Below are 18,104 nucleotides of genomic sequence, written 5' to 3'. Positions count from 1 at the left end.
GGCCCCATTCTGCCGCCAGGATGAAGGAATTTTCAAGGTGGGCATGAGGGACAGGTGCCTGGGTCCTTCTACAGAAAGAGGAGAAGTCAAAAAACATTACCTTAGGAATAGGGAAATCTGGGTGTCAGTCCCAGCTCTGCCACTGATCTCCTGTATCATCACAGGTAGGTCATGCCCCTCTCTGGGACTCAGTTTCCCAACTATAAAGAGAGGATTCATTGACCCTAAGGGATCTTTCAGTGCCAAAATATAGTCAGTATCTGCTCACCTCTTGCCACCTCTATTCCCGTTGTTCAAGTCACCATCACCTGTCGCTTGGATTAACCATTAGCGTGTCAACTCAAGACAGGGGTGAATGCCACTGCTTTCCCCATCCCCTCTCCGTGCCATAGTCTGTTCTCCACTCAACCTCCTGTGTGATCTTCTGCAAACATAAGTCGGATCGTGTTACTTTCTGCTCAAAACTCCCCATCTCACTTGGACTAAAAGCCCAAATCTTCACGCTAGCCAGTAGACACTCTGCTTCCCACCTCCCTCCACTGCCTACTACTGTCCCCCTTCCTCACTCCGCTCTGGGAGCACTCCTTTCTTTGTTTGTTTGTTGTTTGTTTGTTTGTTTGTTTTTGCGATACGTGGGCCTCTCACTGCTGTGGCCTCTCCCGCCGCAGAGCACAGGCTCCGGACACACAGGCCCAGCGGCCATGGCTCACGGGCCCAGCCGCTCTGCGGCATGTGGGACCCTCCCGGACTGGGGCACGAACCCGCGTCCCCTGCATCAGCAGGCGGACTCCCAACCACTGCGCCACCAGGGAAGCCCCGAGCACTCCTTTCTTGCTGGTTCTGGAACACACCAGGCACCCTCTGGCTCAGGTCTCAGGCACCTCTCTCATACCTCATTTCCTTCTGCCCAAATGTCACTTTCTCAATGCTGCTTTCCCTGACCACCCTCTATAGAATAGCTCCCGACTCCCATACCAGTGTTCTTTGTTCCCTTTTCCTGCTTTATTTTTCTCCATCATCATCTGACATTTTGAACATTGTCTTATTTATTGTCCATCTCCCCCCATGAGAACGTAAGCTCCATGAAGGCAGGGATGTTGTCGGTCTTTGTGCCTGGCTCACGGTGAGCACTCAGCAAATACGTACTTACTGAATGAGTGAGTGAATGCTCTGTGGCTCTGGACTGTGGGGTTCCTGGGTGTTGCTGCCCACCCCAGTTCCCTCATAATCCCGTCTGCTGCGGGGAGGGTTGAGGTGTGGAGCTGGGAGCGGCCAGCAGGCTGTGGGCACCCTGGGTACCAGTACCAGTCAGAGGTCCAGTGCTCGGTCGTCCCCTCTTTCAGGAAACTTTTACCCAGCTCCCATCCTGAGTTGGGAACAGGGCATTCCAGGTGAAAAGGACAGGACCTCAAGGAGCTCTTGGTCTGGGGGAGGAGACTGGTACTCAAACAGTGCTTTTCACATGTTGAGGCAAATGCCATGATGGAGGTGAGTGTAGAGCTGGAGATGAGGGATTAAGGGAGCATAGAGTGGGGGCTCCCACCTAACCCAGCCATATTGGAGGAGGGGCAGATACAGCATGAGCAAAGGTGAGGAGCAAAAAACAGAGCAAAAAAGCGCTGTTTGCTTTTTGGGGGGGGAACAGAGCTGTGACAATGGAGTATTTTGTGCCAGGTGGGGCACTGAGTGGTGGAGAGTCAGGTGGCGGGGTGAGTAAGGGCCTGCCTTGCAACCATGCTTAAGGTGCTTGGGCCTGAGCCTGCAAGTCGGTGGATTTCACACTTTAAACAAACAAACAAAAAGCAGCAAAGCTCTTTGTTCAAATGAAATCTTATGCCAAGCTCAGCATGTAAAACTGAGTCACCCAAATCCACACAAGCTGCTCAGGTAGAACCAGGGGGAAGTTTCCACTGGCCATCTTGTTTCAGTCTCCAAAATTCAGGCTGCCTGAATTCCACCCCTTAGTTTGCTTTCACTTTGCTGGCCTCCTGCTTGGGAGGCCACGCTCCCTGTTTATTTGAGGAGTCGGCGCTGCCTGGCCAGCCCTGGACAGATGGATAGCCCCTGCCCCCTCCTCGTTGCCACCCTTGACATGTTGTTCAGCCCACTTACCTGGTGCACCAGGTAGTCTAGCTGTCATGGTACAGGGAAGCAGCAAGAACAAGTAGGAGGGTTTGGAGCTGGTTCAGGTGGGAGAGGACGAGGCTGTGACTCATAAAGCACCTTGTCGAGAAGACACCGCCTTCCGTACCATACTGGGACCAAGACCGTTCACACGGGCTCAAGAAAAATGGGCATGTGGAGGTGGAGAACACCTACCGGAAGGAGAGGGAAGAATTTGTAAGGCTTCGTAGCAGGAAGCACATCTGGGCTTTGTGGAGTCGAGAGGGGGAGATGAGATTCTGGAGCGACAGTCTCATCTCCACTTCTCTCTGCACCTCCGCCAACGTGCTTCTATGGTTCTTTTTCTTCCCTAAGTCATACATAATCTTTTGTTCTTTTTTTTCATTCATTCATGTATTATTTCTTTAAAAAAATTTTTTTTAACTTAAAAACAATATTTATTTATTTATTTTCGGCCGTGTTGGGTCCTCGTTGCTGCGTGCAGGCTTTCTCTAGTTGCGGCGAGCGGGGGCCACTCTTCGTTGCGGTGCGGGGGCTTCTCATTGCGGTGGCTTCTCTTGTTGCGGAGCACGGGCTCTAGGCATGAGGGCTTCAGTAGTTGTGGCTCGTGGGCTCCAGAGCGTAGGCTCAGTAGTTGTGCCGTGCGGGCTTAGTTGCTCCACGGACTGTGGGGTCTTCCCAGACCAGGGCTTGAACCCGTGTCCTCTGCACTGGCAGGCAGATTCTTAACCACTGCGCCCCCAGGGAAGCCCTAAAAATTTTTAGTGGAATCTAGTTGATTTACAATGCTGTGTTAGTTTCAGGTGTACAGCAAAAGGAATCAGTCCTACATCTACAGATATCCACTGTTTTTTAGATTCTTTCCCTATATAGGCCATTACAGAATATTGAGTAGGTCTCTATGGTAGGCCTTAATTCCATGCCTAAGACAAAGAATCTGATTGTCTCAGCCCAACCTATGTGTGTGTGTGGGTGCTTTCTTGGGTCAGCGTCCATCTCCCGGCAGCCAGGAGAGGGGCACGGAGACACGTGGTACCACAAGGGGTTGGCCCTTCCAGGGCTGTGCTGGCTGTCAGGGCCATCTCCAGGGCTGCCTCATGTCCTGTGTGCCCTGTATGATGCAAAGGGCTGGGCCGAGAGGGTGAGTGGTGCCAAATGCAGCCTGTGCTTGAGGGTGGGTCAGCCCAGGGCAAGGGTTACCTGGTTCTAATGGGGTCATTTGGAAGGGTCAGTTTCTATCATTTTTCATGCTAAAGGGAATGCCTTTTCTAATTGGTCCTCCAGGAGGGCGCATTTTTTTCATAGTTTGTACTATGTACTGGCAGCTGCTGTCCCTCCAGGGACATCCTCAAAGAATCTGGAACTGAGCTGAAGGCCAGCCCTTTCCCTTCTGCCCCACGGCTGGAGAGCTGTAAGGCTAAAGGGACTTTAGCCGTTGCTGAGTTGTCCCCTACCTTCATGTTGCAGATGGGGAAACTGGGACTCCACTGAGACCTCACTCTTAGCCCTGAGCCCCAGCACAGGCCTCTGGCCCAGAGAAACGGCGGCCGCAGCAGCAGCAGCCCTGGTGCGGGGCCCTGGGTCACATGCTTTTGCTCCCTTTGCCATATTTAGAATCGCTGGATCAGGGGAAACTTCTCGTCCCAGCCCCTGAGGATTCTTGGAAAGAGCCTCACTCTGAGGCCTGGCTGAGTGCCCCTACCCTTTATCCCCCTGCAAGAGAAAGTTCGAGCCTGTTCTCCCCAGAGGAGCCTGGGACCCTCTGGGCCACACTGCACCTCTGTCAGGAAGTGCCTCTCAGGTCTAGTTGAAGTTCCTTCGTCAGTATCAGCTCGGGTTTGGGGTTTAAGAAGCCCTTTTCTGCTGGAAGGTGGTGGGGGTCATGGCCTCTGCCCTCCAGGAACCTTGGCTGGATGGGGACAGACTGGCCCCAGGGTTCCATACAAGGGAAGATAGAACCTTGCATTTGGGGTCCTGGTCTGGGAGGCAAAGAAAGAGTCACTCTCCCAAGGCCAGATGCAGAAATGAGAGAGCCGGCTGGTGGCCAGGCCGGGGGGCAGACCCTGGCAGGGCTCAGTGTGGGAGGAGGGACACTGGAGAGAAGGAAGGAAGGAAGGAGACCCAGTGGGAAGGAAGGGGCAGGGCCTGGAACTGCATTTACTTTGGCCTTGTGGGGAGCGGGGAGGTCCCCTCATCCCACACAGGCTCCTTCCTCCCTCAGAATCATCATGCTTTAAAAAGCAAAAAAAGCCCAACCCAGCCCAAGCCAAACCAAAAATGCATGTGTGGAGCACCTGTGATGTTCTAGGTCTTTTCTCCCATCCTCCCCTATGGGGATAACGGTCCTGTGTTCCCATTGGACCCCTCTCCAGGGCCTGGTCAGCTCACTTTCCCATTCTCCACACCTGCGGTTTCAAACCTCTTCAGACCCCCACCCACTCTGCTCCCTACTGAAAAGTAGATCTGGCCTCCTCTTCCCAGAGGAAGTCGAGTCCCCTGATGGGGACTCTCTAGGCTTCTCCCATCTGTCCCCCAATCTCCTCTCCCACCTGGTCTCTCCCTCTTCCTGCCTGTCACCATGGAAACTGCCGGGGTCCTCTCTGCCCAGCACCAGCGCTTCCCCTGCTCTGGATCCCAGCCTCCCAGCTGCCCTGGGGACCTCACTCCACTGATCGCTCCGTCTCTCTCTCACATCTTCAACTTCTCCTTCTCTCCTGGCTCCTTCCACTCTGGCTCTCTCATCTTAAAACAACAACCACAACCACAAAAAGAACAATGGCTTATTCCCTGTGCTCCGTATCCTTCTCCAGCTACGGATCTCAGCCTCTACACTTTAAACTTCTTTAAATAGTTATACCTCCACTCAACTGTCTCCACTTCCTCACGGCCCCTCTCCCTTTCTCATCCCATCTAGACCTGCTCCAGCCCCCCCACCCCCCGTGGCTGGCCTTGCCAAGGTACCCAGTGACCAACGTGTCACCAAATCCAGTGGACATTTTTCAGGCCTTGCTTGACCTCTCGGCAGCATTTGACACTGTCGTCCACACTCCCTCCTTGAAACACTTTCTGCTCCTGGCCTGGCACCTCTCTCTTCTGGTTTCTATCCCATCTCACTGGCTGCTCCTTCCCAGTCTGGGTAGAGGGTCTCTCCACCCTCTGCACCTCTGGGGTTCCATTGGTTCCTCCTCTAAATTTGCCTCATGCTCTCTGGACTGTCTCAGCCGCATCCATGGCCTCAGTCACCACCTCTCCCTCGATGTCCCCCAGATCCACATTTCCGGCTCAGGTTTCTATCTTCATACCCAGAGTGTTTGCCCAGCCCTCTCCATCTCAACACGTCCAAAACGGAGCTCATCACCCCCACACTGCTCCTCCCCTGGGCTCTCCCATCTCAGTTCAGTCATGGCACCTTCATCCATCCAGTCCCCACACCAGAAATATGAGTTATTCTCTCTCATTGTCCCCATTTCAATTAACCATCAAGTCCTACTTCCTAACACTTTCTAACACTTTCTCCAGTCCATTCACTTCTCTTTCGCGTTGCACTGTCATCTCTCATCTGAACTATTGTGGAGCTTCCTACTTGCTTTTCCTGATCAGTCTCTAATCCATGGTCCCCACTGCCCCTGAGTTGTGGTCGTGAAACACAAATCAGACCATATCATTCCCTCTGTTAAAACTCTTCAATGGCTCTCCATTGCCTTTAGGTAACGTTCGTAAGGTCTGAGGGTGCCTGATCTGGCCGTCTCTGGTTTCTCCTCTGCCCCTTCATTTTAGGCCCACACTTGCTAGAACTACCGGCTGCCCTGTGCTGCCTCCAGGCTCCCACATCTCTGTTGCTTGCACACACATCCTGCTTCCTCTGCTTGGGGCACCCCACCCCTGTCCTCGTCACCTCCACCTCTTCACTGATCCCTCTACTTTGACTCTGCTAAAGCCATCTTGGGGTTCCCCCCAGCCTCTGGGTACACTGTTATCACTTCAGCCATCATATCACCACTGTGTTACACTTGTTAGTTTCTTGGGGACCTGTATGATTAATTGCTGGCTTTACAATAAAACTGGCTGAGTGTGGATGGCAATGAACAATTTCTTTTTTTATTATTATTATTTATTTATTTTTGGCTGTGTTGGGTCTTCATTGCTGCCCACGGGCTTTCTCTAGTTGCGGTGAGTGGGGGCCACTCTTCCTTGTGGTGTGCGGGCGTCTCATTGCAGTGGCTTCTATTGTTGTGGAGCACGGGTGCTATGCACGCCAGCTTCAGTAGTTGTGGCGTGTGGGCTCAGTAGTTGTGGCTCGCGGGCTCTAGAGCACAGGCTTAGTAGTTGTGGCACACGGGCTTAGTTGTTCCACGGTATGTGGGATCTTCCCGGGCCAGGGATCGAACCCGTACCCCCTGCATTGGCAGGCGGATTCTCAACCACTGCGCCACCAGGGAAGTCCCTGCAATGAACATTTCTTAAGTAAATGTGGCTCAGAGAGGTTAGACGATAACCTCTTTTCTGCTGCCTAATCCACCTTACCCCAGCCCTCTTGTCTTTCATATCCCCATCTCTCCAGCCTTCAAGCATCTGTCTCTCCAGGGACATCCCCAAAGAGTGTGGAGCTGAGCTCATGGCTCACCCTTCCCTTCTACCCCACTGCTGGGTAGTCGTAAGGCTGACACTCCCCACCTCATATTGCAGACAGGGAAACTGAGGCCCAGAGAGGCACTATGCCTTGGTGGTCCAGGTGGACTTGGGTTCAGGTCCTGGCTCTATGGCTTTGGACAACCTAGTATGCCTTTCTTTCTATCTTTTTTTTTTCCGTTTTTTTTTTTTTTTTTTTTTTTTTTGCGGTACGCAGGCCTCTCACTGTTGTGGCCTCTCCCGTTGCGGAGCACAGGCTCTGGACTCGCAGCCCCAGCGGCCATGGCTCACGGGCCCAGCCGCTCCACGGCATGTGGGATCTTCCCGGACCGGGGCACGAACCCGTGTCCCCTGCATCGGCAGGCGAACTCTCAACCACTGCGCCACCAGGGAAGCCCTGGAGTGATTTTAGAGGGCGCAAGCCAGCCAGCTCCTGTGTACCATCTATACTTTGTAGATGGGGAAACTGAAGCCTCAGAAGGGGCCAGAGACAATCCTTAGACAATCCTTATTTGTTGTATGAATGAAGTCACACACTGGTTCTGGCAGACATGACCAGATCCCAGCTCAGGGCTCCTTCTCCCTGTCCCCTCCATCCCTAAGCTCCAGACATGATCTCTCTCTGCTGTCCCAAGAATGGGTGTCTGTGTGAGGACCTCTCAGGAGGGCCAAGGCAGCTTGGGCCCTAGCTCTGCCATGGATTCACTGAGTGATCTGGAGCAAGTCTGCCCCTCCCTGGGCCCATTTCCTCAACTGGAAGATGGGGATAATTATTCAGCTGCCTGGAACACAAGATGTTCTCTGACAAACTAAGTATATCTGTTCAACTGTATTGAGCATCTAACCCCTAGCCAGTGTATGAAGGCTGGAGGAGGCGAAGTTCAGGCGTTTTTTAAACAGTGTCTACCAAATAGAGCTGGTCAGGGTTGGAGACTTGCCTTCTCTTCGCTTCTCAGAAAGGCTGCTGGGGGGCCCAACGGGTCAGGGATGGATGTGCTTGGAACTTTGGGAGCCTCTGCAGTGGGTAAACTGGGGGCTTTGGTGACATGATGTTTTGAGGTTTGTTTAAGGTGAATTTCTGCTCTTCGTTTACTCAGTCTATGAAAAAATAAATAAAGCAGATTCAGGGGAGAGAGAGCGGGGATGGGGCCATTACTTTGGAGAGGGGGTGGCTGGGGAAGGCCTCTCCAAGGAAGTGATGTTTGAACAGAGTTCTGGATGAGTACGGGAGCAATAAATAGGCAGAGGAAACAGCAAAGCAAGTGCAAAGCCTGGAGATGGAAAAACTTTTGATGTGTTCCAGGAATGGCAGGGAGGTAGAATGGCTGGAGCACAATGATGGAGGGGCTGGAGAGAAGCAGATCAAGTTCAAGGGCTGGGTGGGACCGGATCTCACAGGGCCTTGCTGGACATGCTGAGGAATTTGACTGCCGCTCTCTAAGTGCCATAGGAAATCAGAGGAGAGTTCTGTGGAGAGTCCTGGTTTCCAGCTTTGCTTTGTAGGAAAATCACACTGATTGCTTTGAAGAGGGTTCCTGTTGGGCCAGAGTGGAGGCAGGGAGACCAGTCGGGGTGAGATGATGGGGGTTAGTCTGTCCAGGGCTACATTCTGTAGTTAGAGCCAATAGAAATTGCTAAAGGACGGGATGTGGAGGGGGAAGGAAAGGAAGAGTCGAGGGTCACTCTTAGATACTTGGCCTGAGCCCCTGGATGGAAGGGGGCGCCATTCCTGAGATGGGGCAACCGGAGAGGAGAGAGATTTTAGGGCAAATTGAGAGTTTGTTTTCGGACATGTTGGGTTTGAGAGGCCCCTGGACAACCGAGAAGAGATGTTGAGCAGGCCGTTGACAGGTGAACTGGACTCGGGGAGAGGCTGCCACACCCTCACACCTGCTAAATGGCCAAGGCTGGGGGTGTCCCTGGTGGCACAGTGGTTAAGAATCCGCCTGCCAATGCAGGGGACATGGGTTCGATCCCTGGTCCGGGAAGATCCCACATGCCATGGAGCAACTAAACCCGTACGCCACAACTACTGAGCCCACGTGCCACAACTACTGAAGCCCATGTGCCTAGAGCCCGTGCTCCGCAACAAGAGAAGCCACTGCAATGAGAAGCCTGTGCACCGCAATGAAGAGTAGCCCCCGCTCACCGCAACTAGAGAAAGTCTGCACACAGCAACGAAGACCCAACGCAGCCAAAAATAAATAAATAAATAAACAAACAAATAAGTAAATAAATAAATTTATTTTTAAAAAGTGGCCAGGGCTCTTGTGGTAAAGGGGTGGGGACAGAATTTAAAGGTTTTTCCCCCCCGTTTGTATTTTTAAGGAAATGCATTTTAAAATTGATGTTAGTTTGTTATTACCCAAGCAGCACATGTTTATTCTTTAAAAGTACTAAGAAATGAGCTTCCCTGGTGGCGCAGTGGTTGAGAGTCTGCCTGCCGATGCAGGGGACACGGGTTCGTGCCCCGGTCCGGGAAGATCCCACATGCCGTGGAGCGGCTGGGCCCGTGAGCCATGGCTGCTGAGCCTGCGCATCCGGAGCCTGTGCTCCGCAACGGGAGAGGCCACAACAGTGAGAGGCCCGCGTACCGAAAAAAAAAACAAAAAACTAAGAAATGAAGATAAGCAAAAAGCAAAACGAATGCCAAATCATTCTTAATTTTGCCACCCAGAGATCAGCCCTGCTGACTCTTGGTATGTGTACACAAAAAATCTATATTTTAAAAGTTGGAATCACATTGCTTTAAGGTTTCACAATCTGCTTTTTTCACGTAACCTATTGTGAAGTGGACATTTTAGAGATGTGCACCTATCGACATGGAAAGAATAGTGGTGAGAAAAAAAAAGTCTTGAAACACTCAGCAGGAAGCCCCAAACGTGACCCATTTGCCTGAGGTTCTGAGGTCAGCTGAGCAGTGGGATTAAAGGATTTCTGTCCAGGGCTGGGGTGAAGGCCCATCAGAATTTGGCTGCAGGCCTCCCATAGGAGGGGGCTGGATGGAATAACCTCAGGAGTACCCTCCCGCCCCTGAGCCCTGTGTCGGTGGTGGTCCCCATTCCCGGTGGATGCGGCACTGGCTTCACTGCGTTTGCTGTGGTTAATTATTGAACATGAGGAGCTGGTGTTCTCCCCAACCTCTCCCTGTGCCTTACGTCTTTGCTGACTCAGCTCCTGCCTGGAACTGGCACAGGAGGCCTCCTCTTCCTCACTCATTCAACCAAAACCTTTTACTGACATCTACCACCTACGTCCTCCCCCCCCCCCGCCGCCCCGGGGCATGTGCTGGGCTGCAGCCCTATACCTGCCCTCCACGCAGGCTGGGAGCCCTGTCCAGGGAGGTGTAAGTGGGCCAGGGTGGAGCCACGCCCTTCCCATGTCCCACCCCATCCCCCCGTCAGCCCCCACTTTACGGATGCCGAGACTGGCTCAGAGAAGATAGGTGACTTTTCCAGGGTCACACACACAGCAGGGCCGGAATTTGAACCCGGGTCTCTGACTCGGAGCCCATGCCCCTGCCGCGATGAAATGTGAACACAAATAAAGCGCCATAGACAGTGACTGGGGAGGCGAGCACTGGGAGGGGCGTTCTGAGGGAACAGTGGGATGGGGGCATCCCAGCAGGAGCGCTGGGGCGAGGGGAGCGTGAACAGCATCTCATCAGGCTCCAGTGGTGAGTCGTTTCAGGCAGAATGCAGTGTCAGCAGTCCCAGGTGGGGACACTCTGGGAACACTTTGGAGAGGCTGTAGGTCTGTGTGTTTCTGGAGAAGCCCATGCCCTCTGGAGGTTCTTCCAGGAGCAACACCCCCATCAAAAGGAGGAGTGCTTCCGGGAGGCCAGCATCGTTCCCTTTTGCCGCATCTGCAGCCTGTGCCCCACATCCTGTCTTCCCTCACATATTCACATTCTCCCTGAGTCCAGCAGCTTCTCTCCTCACGCCCTTTCCCCTCTTCCCATCCACTGGGGAGTTGGAAACCCTGGCTCTAATCTCACCCCTGTCCTGGACATCCTGGGTGACCTTGGGTGAATCCCTTTCCTCCTCTGGGCCTCAGTTTCCTCATGTGTGCAATTAGGGTTGAGGGGAGTGTCAGATGAGTTGGATTATTTCTAACCATCTGGTTCTGAGCCACTCAGTAGCTTTCCACTGCCCTCCGGGAAGTTCCAGGGAAGTTCCAGGCCTCGATGGCATGGCTCCCTGCTGCCTGATTGCCCTCCCACACCCTCTCCCCCTCTGCATGTTCCCTCCCTATCTGTCTTCCCCAATCCCCTTTCCTTCCCTAGCTGTCTCAGTATTTAATTCCATAAGAACTCACGAAGGCAGAGGCAATTGTCCTCATTCTGCAGGTGAAACCATGCTTCTGCCATCTTGGAATTCATAGGGAAGGGGGGATTCCTGGGTCCCTCCCTCGGCCAGCCCAGACAGACCTACCACCCACAGCTCAGTGACCACCTCTGTGAGCGGCAGCTGCCTCAAGGGCAACTGAGAGGGCTGTAAGGTGTCTGTGAGCTCAGCAGCCTCCTGGAGCTCGGGGGCTTCTCCCTTTGGTGTCCAGCACCAAGCCACAGCTCCAGGGAACTCTGATTCTTAGTCTGCTTTCCAGATTATTCTTCCCAAATGAAGCTTCCCTCCTCCTCCTTCTCCTCTGACTCTGCAGCCCCCTGCCAGAGGCTTCTTGGCTGCCCTGTCCATCCAGCAGTCTAACCCTCTCCTTCATGCTGCTATTGCAGATTTTTGCTGGTCTTCAGCTGCCTGGTGCTGTCCGTGCTGTCCACTATTCCGGAGCACCAGGAAATTGCCAACGAGTGTCTCCTTATCTTGGTGAGTGCCGGAGTCTGGGTCTGAGGGAGGCTGTGTCGGGGTGGCACCTCTGGTCTGAGGGTGAAGGTGGAGTGAGGCTTCTCATACCATGGCTCAGAGAGTGGCTTGCTGTGCTGTGTTCTCTGACCTGGTGGCTGCCCCTCTCTGGGCTTCATCCCTTGCTTTATAGCAGGTGTTGGGAGAGCTCCTGCCTCTATGCCAGGGCTTATGATGGGCCCAGAGGAGAGCCACTCCTTCTCAGGATCAAAACTGCTAACACCACCCCTGATGTGATGGGGGTTTTCCCCCTAACGGGAAGCACCTTGGAGGGTCACAGTGACAGACAACCAACCACCCCTTATGTCACCTGGTCAGGGTTACAGAGGCTGGGATGGCTGGGAGGGGGAGGGTGGGATGAGGAGAAGAAAAACCCAGACAGCTCATGGGGACAGCAAGGGAGGATAAATTTGGGCTTTCAGTCTCTTTGGAAGACATGGAAGAAGCCACTTCCTTCTGGAATCCTCCTCAGGTCCATCCAGGTGTAAGAACCTCCAGGAGAGGTGGTCTGAGGAAATCCTAGTACCCCTAACCCAGGGACTCCGGGCTGGGTGGGTGCCGTGTGACCTAGACCCCGGTCCTGAAGAGTGGGGACCAGAACTCAGGCCCCTGGTCCCACAGGAATTCGTGATGATCGTGGTGTTTGGTCTGGAGTACATCATCCGCATCTGGTCCGCGGGATGCTGCTGCCGCTACCGAGGATGGCAGGGCCGTTTCCGCTTTGCCAGAAAACCCTTCTGTGTCATCGGTAATGGGCCTACCCAGCCCCGCCTGACTCTTGACTCCCAAGCCCCAGGGTTAACACCCTGACCCCAGGACCCTGGCTGCTGACACAGACTCAACAGACCTTCCCAATCGCCCCCTCGGCCCCAGGAACCCCCAACCTCGGGTCCAGGCACAGGGTAGGTTGGCTCCCCGGCGCTGGCCATGACCTCGCCCGCTCTCCGCCCCTGCAGACTTCATCGTGTTCGTGGCCTCGGTGGCCGTCATCGCCGCCGGCACGCAGGGCAACATCTTTGCCACGTCTGCGTTGCGCAGCATGCGCTTCCTGCAGATCCTGCGCATGGTGCGCATGGACCGCCGCGGCGGCACCTGGAAGCTGCTGGGCTCGGTGGTTCTCGCTCACAGCAAGGTGAGGCCGGGCGTGTCCGGGGGCGCGTCCGGGGGCGCGTCCGGGGCGGAGCTGGTGCGGCAGCTGGAGGGGCGGGGCCGAGCGGAGGCGGGGCCGTGGTAGGGGAGACCAGGGACCCAGCGCGGGCGAGGCCACAGGGGCTACCTCGGGGGGCGGGGCAAGGGCGGGGTCTGGAGGGGAGGTCAGGACCAGGCCAGGAGGCGGGGCCTGAAGGGCAGGGCTTGAGAGTCTCAATTGGAAGCTTCCGGGTTTGGGGGTCTACGCTTACAGGGAAGTGGGGAGCTGGAGCGGGGTCTGAGGGTGGGGCTGGGGCGGGACAGGATGTGGGGCGGGATGGAAGCCTGAAAGTGGGGCTTGGGGGGCGGTGCAAGATGGGCTTGTGGGCGGAGGTCTGAGCGTGGAACCTGGAGGGTCAAGGGCAGGGCCGGGGCGTGCTCTGAGGTTTTGTGAGGGCCTCGCTCTTCCTTGAAGGCGGGGCAGGGTCTCCTTGAAGGGAGTTGCTGAGAAAGAAAGGCAGGCAGAGCCACCTCCAGGGACTTCCGAGAGGTGGGTACTCTTATCCCCTTTCAGAACGCCTCCCATAGGCCATTCTGGGAGCCGTCCACCTCCCCACCTGTGCCAGGTGTATGGTCTCATCCCTTGCTGACCCCACAGGAGCTGATCACCGCCTGGTACATCGGGTTTCTGGTGCTCATCTTCGCCTCCTTCCTGGTCTATCTGGCTGAGAAGGACGCCAACTCCGACTTCTCCTCCTACGCCGACTCGCTCTGGTGGGGGACGGTGCGTGAGGGTCTGTGCAGGGCCGCCCTTCTCCCTGGGACCCTCCCCGGCCTGATCGTCGTGACCCCGACCTAGGGGCCTGTCCCTGTCCTCTCGACTAAGGCTGGGACCTTCGTGACCAGCCTCTGTGTTAGTCCTCCAGTGGACCAGCATGTGACCCCATCTAGTTCCCTACATCAAGCCCTTGTGACCTGTACCCCTCTCCTCCACCAGCACGGGGGAGGCGGAGAATCCACTTATGCCTCTAACCAGCCCCCGTGACAAGTCCTTGTGACCAGTCCCTGTGGGCAACCATGGAGGCCCCCTCCCTTGTGATCAGGCTCCCACCTGCCTGGGACCCAACAAGCTCCTGTGGGTGGCCCCCGTAACCAGCCCTGCAGGTAACCTGTTTGTGTTCCCAGATTACACTGACGACCATTGGCTATGGTGACAAGACACCACACACGTGGCTGGGCAGGGTCCTGGCTGCTGGCTTCGCCTTACTAGGCGTCTCCTTCTTTGCCTTGCCTGCCGTGAGTCCCCCTCCACTTAGGATGGCCCAGCCCTGGGCGGGGGCGTCCTGGGGACAGATCCTGCTTAAGCCCCGTCCAGCATTTGCATGAGTGGTGGTGGGCACCTCAGAAGGGCAGAGGTGGGGGCACCTTTGCTGCCTTTTGTTGTCCCCACCATCACCATATTCCGCGAACCATGCCTATCCTCCTAGGGCATCCTTGGCTCCGGCTTTGCCCTGAAGGTGCAGGAGCAGCACAGGCAGAAGCACTTTGAGAAGCGGAGGATGCCAGCAGCCAACCTCATCCAGGTACAGGACGCCCAGGAAGCCCCTGAACTGAATTGGTGTGTCAGCTCTGTATGATGACCCTCGTGTCCCAGCTTCACAACTATGACTCCACTTTGAAGCTCAGAGAGATGTGACTTTTCTGGGGTCACATGCCAAGTCAGGGACAGAGCTAGGACGCTGGCTCAGATTGTCAGAAATTTCTCCCTGCACCACATGCCCAGTTCAGGGCTAGCCAGAGCTGTCCCACTGACCCACTGCAACCCCAACTCTACATGGCTTGAAGTGGAGTGGAGACTGGACAAGAGGCCCTAGGTCCCTAGTGGAAACCCAGTCCTGCCACCCATCAGCTGTGCAGTCATCAGTAAGCCTGTTCTACCCCCGACACCTTAATTCACCCCGCAAGCGCTCCCACAAGTGAATGTTGTAGCTACAAACCGAGAGAAACACGTTGAAAGAAAGAAATGGTTCTCTGAAGAGCATTTTACAGGGGACCTGGCCTGATCTGACCTTAAAGGGGAACTCAGGGATGACTACACTGGGAAACTGACACTTGAGCAGAGAGCTGGAGGATGGGTAGGAGTTAACTAGGTGAAGAGGTGAAGGGGGAAGCCTTCGAGGTAAGGGAACAGCGTGTGCAACGGTCCCGTGGTGAAAGGGAGCAGGGTGTGTTTGATGAACAGGAAGGAAGCTAGTTGAGACGGGAACAGAAAGCTCAAGTGGAAGGGTTTGGATAAGTGGGCAAGGCCTAGACCTGAGGGCCAGAGAGAGGAATTTAACAGTTTCCTAAGAACAATGAGGATCCGTTAACAGGTACGGGGCAGGAGGAAGGGGTGACATGATCAGATATGTGTTCTGAAAGGTGGGGAGTGGATTGGAGGGTGACCTGGGTGTGTGGAGGGAGCAGATAAGAGGCTCTGGGAACAGTCTGGGTGAGTCCAAGGCGGGTGACTTGGACTAGGGTAGCAACAGATGAGATGGAAGGAAATAGGCAGATGCTGCGTATTTAGGAGGTGAAATTGGTGACATCAGGAGTGAGGGAGAGGGAGATGGCAGGGTGACTGGCTTGCCTGACTGGATGGTGGATGACCCTCCTCACTGGAGGGGGACCAGACTTGGGGGCATGAAGAGTGTGAGTTTGGCTGGGGCACGCAGAGTCTGAGGGGCCTCTGAGCCCCCGAGGGGGGATGTTGAGGAGATCACTGATGTACTGGTGTGCAGCCGAGGTGAGGAATGTGCTGGGCCTTGTGTGCAGATGGTAATGAAGTGCTTGCCCAGTGGGGAGAGGACAGAAGGAGAAGAGAAGATGGTCCAGAGCTGGGCTTTAAGGAACCTCAGCACTTCGTGGCTGGGTGGTCAGAGTTGAGCCAGCCAAGGAGGCAGAGGAGGAACAGCCAGACGGGTGGGAAAAAAGCAGGAGTGTGTGGGCTCAGTTTCCCCCACTGTCTGAGGCATTCCGACGGGGCACGGGCTGAGGCAAGACTCTGATTTTTTTGTGACTCCATGACTCAGCCTTGTGCAAGAGGAACCTCGGCGAGAAATAGTTCAGGGCACCTATGCACAGCCTGCCTCGGCCTGCTCCCCAGCTGGCCATGCTCTGACCCCCCAGCCCAGGTCTGACTCAAGGCCCCCGTAGCTTTCCTCCCCAGGGTGGAACCCCCCCTCCCATCTCTACTATCTCCAGCCACCAGCCCAACCTTTCCTTCTTAGCATCCCTTGGGGCACAATGGCTGCTGTTCCCTGGGAGCTGGCCTTCCGAGGGGCATTGTAGGGGCAGGCGGCTGGCACTGGCCGGGCCGAGAGACAGCTGGTATTGTGGTGCCCATAATTAATGAGACAGCTCTGGCAGCTGCTCCCCAGCCCAAGCCAGGGGCCTAGGCAAGCAGGAAGTAAAAATATTCCTGTCTTGGGAGGGTGCCTGGCCAGTGAGGTCAGCAGTGGGCCATCCCTTAAGGACAAGAGGCACCCAAAGAAGGGTCCAGTTCTGCTTCCTCCTGCCCAGCACCTCCCAAGCCTTCTTGCCCTCACTGATTACCCCACTCACAGTCCCTACCTGGCTCTTCTCTTTACCTGGGGGGAGAGGGACTGTCCTTCCTCTTGTCTGATCGTCATCCCTCCTGCCGCAGAGGAAACCCTGCAACTTCATGGGTGCTGAGGGGTTGGTAGGTGATGCTGTTTCCTCCCCTCGTCAATCCCATGGGCAGTGACAGGCAGCTGGGAAGGAGGGGGTGGGGTTATTATTAGTAACAATGGTTTATTCAGTCAGTGTTCATTCCCCAGACACTTGCAGTGCACCCATCAGGTGCCAGAGGATACAGTGCTGACCAAGACACAGCTTACAGTCTAAGGAGAGAGAAAGACGTTAATCAAATACACAATGAATAGATATTTATCAGCTGTGGTAACAGGATAACAGGAGTGTTTAAAGGGGGAACTTGGTCACTTTGTTATAAAGCAGAAACTGGAACTTGGTCACTTTGTTATAAAGCAGAAACTAACACACCATCGTGAAGCAATTATACTCCAATAAAGATGTTTAAAAAAAGGGGGGGAACTAGGTATTAAGTGCCTGCTATGTGCCATGCACTGCGCTTGGCATTTAATATACATTTGCCCATTTAGTCCTCACAACACTCTGTTAGGTAAGTAGTATTATGTCCGTTTCACAGATGAGGAACCTGAGGCTCTGCACATTTACTTAATTTGCCCACATGAGTAGGTGGCAAAGCTGGGATTGGAAACCCACTGCTACCTGATGACAAAACCGCAGCTCCTAACTCCCACGCTCCAAGGCCTCTGGCTCTGATGCTGACTGTGCGTCACCTTGGGGCAGTCTTTTCTCTCCAGGCCTCCTTCTAGCCCTGCTGGTGGCTATGGAGTTGGAACTGGCCTCTGGCTCTGAGTACCCTTCAACTGGCCTGAGGACTGGGTTCTTTTGGGGGCAGAGGGTTGGTGGGGGGCTGAGAGGCCTCTCTGATGCCTTGTCCCCCACCACCTCCTTCCCGTTTCTTCCACACCACCAGGCTGCATGGCGCCTGTACTCCACCGACACGAGCCGGGCCTACCTGACAGCCACTTGGTACTACTATGACAGCATCCTCCCGTCCTTCAAGTAGGTCCTACTGCAGGGGGAAGGGGAGGTGGGTGGCTGGTAGTAATGCCCCTTGGGGACAAATGGCTGGGACTCAACCCTGGTGGGGGGGCAAAGGGGTGACAGCTCCCATGGGAGCATCTGGGGCTGGCCCTGTAGATCCTATGTCACCCAGAGTTGTTGCCGCTCAGGGCAGTGGCCCAGGCAGCTCACTCCCCGCGGTCTGAGTTGGGGGCAGTGTTAGCGCTCGTCAGCCTGGCGTATTGCAGCTGGGTAGAGCACCAGCTCTACCATGTTGGGTACGAGCACCCAGCCCAGCACCCCCATGCGTAACTGATTTTACTGTCCCAGGCAGCAGCCTTAGGGCCCAGAAGTGGGTTCGCCCCACTGGCCCAGGCTGGGGTAAGACTGCACGGGGGTGGCTCCACACAGGGGATCATTAATAGCATCACCAAGGTTCGTGTGGCCAGGTGCCTGGCCAGGCCCTGAGGCAGGAATGAAGACCTTGGAGAGCGGCTCAGTCCCGTGGGCAGGCGGGCAGTGAGCAAGGCGGGGCCAGGCTGCTGCGCTCAGCGTTTCTGCCGGTGCCTTTTTTGCCTCATTAGTTCTCCAAGAGCAGCTGTTGCGTGATCCCACTCACCCCTACACCTGGCTGCCCCCATCCCCGCTCCCTCTCAGCCCCAGGGGCCTTCCAGGGGAGGAGCAGGAGAGAAG

The 18,104-nt window shown here is 55.1% G+C and overlaps 1 protein-coding gene across 2 annotated transcripts in view; it reads left to right on the top strand.

Annotated features, from left to right (window-relative positions):
* The window catches only part of KCNQ4 (potassium voltage-gated channel subfamily Q member 4), a 55,144-nt gene that overhangs the window by 19,410 nt on the left and 17,630 nt on the right, over positions 1-18,104 (top strand). For both annotated transcript variants that reach the window (XM_060307150.1, XM_030867728.2), the window contains exons 2-8: positions 11,486-11,576; positions 12,234-12,360; positions 12,569-12,744; positions 13,399-13,524; positions 13,926-14,036; positions 14,228-14,323; positions 17,323-17,411. In XM_060307150.1, the coding sequence (XP_060163133.1) occupies positions 11,486-11,576; positions 12,234-12,360; positions 12,569-12,744; positions 13,399-13,524; positions 13,926-14,036; positions 14,228-14,323; positions 17,323-17,411 (816 nt within the window). The remainder of the gene's footprint in view (positions 1-11,485; positions 11,577-12,233; positions 12,361-12,568; positions 12,745-13,398; positions 13,525-13,925; positions 14,037-14,227; positions 14,324-17,322; positions 17,412-18,104) is intronic.

Source organism: Globicephala melas, chromosome 1, assembly GCF_963455315.2.
Source record: "Globicephala melas chromosome 1, mGloMel1.2, whole genome shotgun sequence".
NCBI classification, from domain to species: domain Eukaryota; kingdom Metazoa; phylum Chordata; class Mammalia; order Artiodactyla; family Delphinidae; genus Globicephala; species Globicephala melas.
Note: the sequence above shows the minus strand (reverse complement) of the source record. Positions and strands in the feature narration are given on the sequence as shown.